Genomic DNA, 5,946 nt, shown 5'->3' with positions numbered 1-5,946 from the left:
TGATGTCCATGTGATAATTTTTTTTATAAAATTTTAACTATTTTGGAGAAAGAATAATAAACAGGGAAAGACCAGTTTGGACCGAAACAAATAGACCCGAATTTTCCACCGTTAATTAGTATATGTCCATTACACTCCACTTTTCAAAACAGTGCTCTCTTGTGTTGAACCCTTTTTTGAAAATGCATATAGAAAAAAATATATATATATATGAAATCAAAATACCATCAACATTTAGCCCAAAAAAATAATAAGAAGAAAGAAGAACGACTGCAGAAATATTTAATTTTGAAATTCAACTTGAATTGAACTAACCAAATTGATTACACACTCGCGCAAAATACAAGTCCAAATATAGACTACTAAATCATAGTATTATAAAATGAAGGTTACAATATAATACAAGAAAATAGTATCACATTAGTAAGAGATAGGAATTACTGAAACCCTAATTTCATTTAAGCATAATAATGGCTATAAAGTGAGGTCAAGGTGTTCATCCCCTTTCGATGAAGAACCAGCAACACCCTGTTCTGGATTATGGTAAGGCCCCCTTGCAGCAGCCCTATATTATATATATAATTAAAGAAGAAGAATAAGAAAAAAAAAATGTGGTGGTGGTGGTGATATGTAGTTAATTCCTAGTGGAATTTCTATAATTGCACGTTCCAAACATGTGAGCAATTATTTTAACGAAGATATTTCAAGAATTGGATAAAAAGATTCAACCTTTATGTACCAGAATTCATCATGTTTACGTTTGAAGAAAAAAAAAATGGTTGAGAAGCAGCGTACCTATCCTTCCTCTTCTCAAGAAACCTGTGCAGAGATGACCTTCGTGCAATAGGTAAATCTGGAAAATCCCCAAGTTATTATAATCACAAATGAAAATAAAATCTGTCGAACAAAAAATTATGAACCAGTTACCTGATCCACTAGCCTCAGACTGTGCAGATGAAGCCTGTTCCTCCACTGCTTTGGAGCTCGACGCCGCCGCCGCCGGAGCCCAAACGGCGGTGGTCTTGGCTTTCTCTGTAGGCTGCTTACCACCAGGAGGTTGAGGCCGTGGTGGAAGCCCTTCCCTTGCGCTGGTAGGATTTAATTTCTCCTTACAAGGGTGAGACAAAATGGCTACATGAGGTAGCTTGGAGCTGCCAGAATGGGGACGCGGCGGCAGCCCTTCCCGGGGGGCGGGTTTGGGTGGATTGGGCTTTTCTAAATGAGGGGTATTGGCGAGAATGCCATAGGACATTTGTGAGCTGTTCTTTTTGGCGATGGAGACGAGTTCTCTGGCCTTGTCCGCAGGATAATCATCAAAAACCAAAACGCTTCCCGAGTAGAATATTGTCAGTTGTGGATGTTTGAGCTCAATTGTTGTCGCCTCCTTGCTGAAATTAGTCATCAAACACACAAAGTAATCTCAAACTATATTCGAAGATAGAAATGAAAGATGCCTAAAATAGCTGCAGATTTGCTGCTGTAATGATTTTTTGCAAAATTAAGGGGCAAAATGGAACAACCTTGTGCTGGTTTCTGTTGAGGAATCATCATCTACTAGAATAATAGGAGTTGAATTAGGTCTGGAGACTGGCTGAGATGGATCCAAGGATGGAGGCTGTTCGTCAGGAGAGGTTTGTTTAGCTAATTTTCCAGGATTCCTTGGTGAGGTGTTGGAGTTTATAGTTGCAGAAAGAGATGATCCAGGCTTCACTGAAATTAATTAACCAGAAAGATCAGTAACTAATTCATCAGCGAAGATGTGGTGAAGAATCAAATATCATCTTGTGAGCATATTCATTCATATACGCTGCTTCAGTGAAATTAATTAACCAGAAAAATCAGTAACTAATTCATCAGTGAAGAAGTGGTGAAGAATCAAATATCATGTTCGCGAGCAAATTCATTCATATACACCGCCATAGAATCACTAGCTTCCAAATGTTTCATCAATCTGTTTCTAAAGTCCTTCAGATCTATGAATTAACAGGAAAATATGGAAACCTATCAGCAAAAATTCTCAACCTCAAGCAATTTTGACAACGACATAGCAGCTAAGCTAAGGCAACAGCGGATTCAACAGAGAAGAATTGCACAAAAGCTAGCTCTCCTAAGCATTGAAAATCAATCCAGAAGAAGAATATATCCACAGAGAAGCAAATTAAAGCAAAAGAAGCGAGCGGAAATCATACCAATAGCATCGAGGCTCTCCACTTTTCCCCCAATTTCAAGATTCAAATCCCTAAGACTACCTTTCTCCTTAATATACCGACTCAATAGGTTACAAGTCTGCAGGAAATTCGATTTCTCCGGCGCCTTCCCCGCCGCCGCCGCCGGTCTCAGGGCATCGGAAACAAGCCTAGAATTCGACATCTTCGCGGAAGAATCCGCGCAAGATCCTCCCTATGCAGAAAATAGTTGATGCACTGAAAAATAGTACGAACAATAATAATAAAAAAAATATATTATTAATAGATTGAGAAGCAAATTAGGGGAGAGGCTTTATCAGATTTTCAACGAGGGTGTATTGGGCACGTGTTAATTGCCTGCGAAGATAGGGATAGTCCATTTGTAAGAGATCCAGGACTTCTGCACCTGCCACTGAAGTTGAGCCGTGAATCAGTTCAGGAGTAAAAATCCCAAGACTTGGTTAGATGAATCTAAAGACAACACCAGGAAATGGTGGGGAAGGAAGAAAAGTGTGATGGAAGAAACACGAGGCTCAAATTGTGGCCTTTCTTTATCCATTTAATTCTTAAATAATAACTATATTTTTTATTCCCTAAGGATGGCCTATTAGTACAAAGTAAACAGGTGACAGTGAGTTTATGAATTCAATAAATTTGATCCAAAACTTCGTGGGTTTCATAAGTTGGGAGTGCGGATATCTATGTCATAAAAAAACTTTATACTCCCTTTGTCTTAAAAATAAATATTCATTTGCTTTTTGCACTTAAAAATATTAATATTATATTGGGATATAGTATGAATAAAATAGAAATGACTAAAATAACCTTAGTATGTGTGATATAAAGGTAATGACATTTGTGTAATATATTGTAAGTTGTAAAGGTATTTGTAATGTTAGGTAGATAATACGGTTATTAAAAAATGAAATGAATACTTTGTTATGAGACGGACTAAAATGAAAAAATTGATACTTTTTATGGGACGGAGGGAGTATATATTTTTATTTATTTTATTTTTTTATCGTAATGATTTTTAAAATTTTAAAAAAGAAATGATTAAATATATAAATAAATGAAATATTTTTATAATAAATAATGGTAGAAAATTGAGGAGTTGAGAATAATATTTATCTCATTTTTTATGTTTATATTAAAATATGTCTTTTAAAGATAATAACATTACAACACAAAAGAGGAAGCTTAAAGCTATAGTCGGAATAAAATCATAGTAGTTTTACTTCAATTTTTTTAGAAACGATATTTGATTTGAAATACAATCTTTATTCTCAAACGACAAACTCTAAAATTCAGCATGACAACATATGATATATTTATAGATAATATATTTTTTTATATTAATATAATATAAATAAACGCTTATATTAACCTCATATGATATGATATAATTTTATACAATATATATTGCATTAAATTAAATATATATATATATATATATACTATATTGTTTGCATATTTTACATGTGTTTATTAAGGCAAATTCATACTATGTTAATTTATCTCAATCCAATTTTAATGGTTACAATAGATATACATTGGCTATCAATGTTTGGGGGTGGATTTGAATTTTGTTAGCTTAGGGTGTGTTTGCTTGGAAGTTTGGATTTTGAGTTGGGATTTGAATAGTAAAAATTTTGAATTTGAATAGTTGTATGATGTGATATAAATAAGTGTTGATGTGAAGTTTTGAATGTAAAATTGATTTTTAGTATAATATAAAAAATAAAAAATAGGTGTTTGATTTAATGCTTTTGGGGAAAAAAAATTGGATAAATAGTGTAAATCCAATCCAATCCCCCAAACAAACACACTTTTAGTATTTTTAAATGGTATGATTCTTATAAATATTATTTTTAAATATATATAGTCTCTGTTCTATTAATATTATTTTTTAACTATGATTTTTCGAAAATAACAATAAACAATATAACATACTTATAAAAGTCATAAAGTAAAAAAAAAAAATCAAATACTCATTGTAAAAGTTAATAAATAAATATTAATTTAAAATAATACTATATTTTATATTTTTAACACAATTCTCCCTACTATACGTAAAAAATCAATTTATATATAAAAATATTATGGAAACGAAATGAATATATACATATTAATTTTAATATATATAATGTACATTTTTTATTCATTAATAAAAAGTTAACAATTTAATATAAAATACTACTCCCGTTCCAAAACTATTGTCTTATTTGAGTTGGATGCGAGATTTAAGGAATATTGATATTATATTGATAGTTAATAAAAAGTCTAAATAAAAGATTTTTTTGGCCTCGTAGGTGTATTAGTATAAAAAATAGTGACATTTGTGTAATAATAATTAAAAAGTAAGAATAATTTTATGGTGATATGAGTTTTTATGAAAATGAGATTGTTTTAGAACGAACAAAAATGGTAAACAAGACTATTGTATTGAGACGGATGGAGTATTTTTTAATTTTTCATATTTAACGGTACAAAATATATACACCAAATAAGACAAAGTGAGCAAACCTTTTCTTAATTTGAAATTATTAAAATAGAAGTGTGTATTTTTATTATTCTTACGTGAATATCACCTTCCTTGATTCTTCATTCATTTTTTGTTGTCGTTTTTTTTATTTTATTTTATTTTATTTTTATTTTTTATTTTAATGTTTATAGTTTGGAGTTTTTTAGGTTAGATATAACTGTAATATAAACAAATAATATATATATATTTTTGTATCAATTTAATATATCTATTTTATTATTTAAAATATCAATTTTTTATTATAGTATAAACATTAAAATATTCTTATTAACTTCTATAAAAATATTTTACTATTTTTTCTTTTTTTTTGTATTTGCAAGAAAAAATATCAATATCATTCTAAACATTTCTAATAATAAAATACTATTATTGTCACTTTCTTCTACTGTGACTTGACTTTGATAATTTGTTAAGGAACAGATAAAATATTTATTTTTTTATAATTTTAATCAAGAAATATGTTTGTTTTTTATTATTATTAAACAACTACTTGTATAATAATACAAGCTATTATGTTCGACTAAAATTTCATCTAGAAAATGTATCTATTATGTTATTAAAATCAAACTAATAATAATAATAATACTTAAGGTTTGTGCGTTAGTCTTTACGACATTATTATTGGTCCCAATTTAAGTACGGTTGCATTAAGTTCATTGTGTGTTTTCAACAATAATATCAATCAATAATTCCGAGTTCACATTTAATTTAAACTACTTAGAAAAATTATTTACATTTTTTAAATAGATTGTGAAGAATTTCAGAAAGTATTTTAATTTATATTATGAATAAAATTTTACTTCTAAATACAATATTTTAGATAAAAATAAATGTTAAATAGTATTATATATATAAATATCTTAAAAAAGTACTCTCTCCGTCCCAAACAACAAGGTGCAATATTTACTTTTGGCACAAGTTTTTAAGTGAGTAGTATTAAGTATGATAATTTAGAAATTAGGTGATGTGATGGAGAGAGAAATATATTTTTTATTTTTTTATTTGAACGATGTAAGGGGATTGTAGGTCAGAGATAAAGTATAATTAATTATTTCTTATTTTGAAAATGTTATAATACATTTGAGACATAACAAAAAGAAAATGTTGTAGGGTGTTTAAGACGGAGGGAGTAATAAGTATAATAAAGATTGGGAGCAGAAATAATCGGATTTTTATTGTTGATTCGAAAAATTGAAAATGATTGTAAATATTGAG

At 29.4% G+C, this 5,946-nt stretch overlaps 1 protein-coding gene across 2 annotated transcripts; it reads right to left on the bottom strand.

Annotated features, from left to right (window-relative positions):
• Window positions 1-281: 281 nt before the first annotated feature.
• Window positions 282-2,471, bottom strand: LOC127254907 (protein TIFY 10A). Of its 2 annotated transcripts, none has more exons than XM_051280255.1 (5): window positions 2,190-2,471; window positions 1,518-1,710; window positions 928-1,388; window positions 796-853; window positions 282-565 (listed from the first exon to the last, which is right to left on the bottom strand). In XM_051280255.1, the coding sequence occupies exons 1-5, from the start codon at window positions 2,368-2,370 to the stop codon at window positions 475-477; spliced, it is 984 nt and encodes a 327-aa protein (XP_051136212.1). In that variant the 5' UTR covers window positions 2,371-2,471; the 3' UTR covers window positions 282-474. The 2 variants fall into 2 exon arrangements, with proteins under 2 accessions (XP_051136212.1, XP_051136213.1); XM_051280256.1 differs by having other exon boundaries at window positions 1,521-1,710; window positions 2,190-2,466.
• Between the last annotated feature and the right edge of the window lie 3,475 nt (window positions 2,472-5,946).

The sequence above is a fragment of the Andrographis paniculata genome, unplaced genomic scaffold (genome assembly GCF_009805555.1).
Source record: "Andrographis paniculata isolate CXL003 unplaced genomic scaffold, ASM980555v1 Contig52END, whole genome shotgun sequence".
In the NCBI taxonomy this organism is placed as follows: Eukaryota; Viridiplantae; Streptophyta; class Magnoliopsida; order Lamiales; family Acanthaceae; genus Andrographis; species Andrographis paniculata.
This window is presented reverse-complemented; position numbering and strand designations above follow the sequence as displayed.

What these genes read in the sequence shown, in the direction of transcription:
- LOC127254907 (XM_051280255.1), bottom strand. Translation starts at nt 2,370, where the DNA reads ATGTCGAATTCTAGGCTTGTTTCCGATGCCCTGAGACCGGCGGCGGCG. An exon ending in ACAGAAACCAGCACAAGGTT is followed by an intron (nt 1,389 to 1,517) that starts GTTCCATTTTGC and finishes GACTAATTTCAG; the next exon opens with CAAGGAGGCGACAACAATTG. An exon ending in CTTGAGAAGAGGAAGGATAG is followed by an intron (nt 566 to 795) that starts GTACGCTGCTTC and finishes TATATAATATAG; the next exon opens with GGCTGCTGCAAGGGGGCCTT.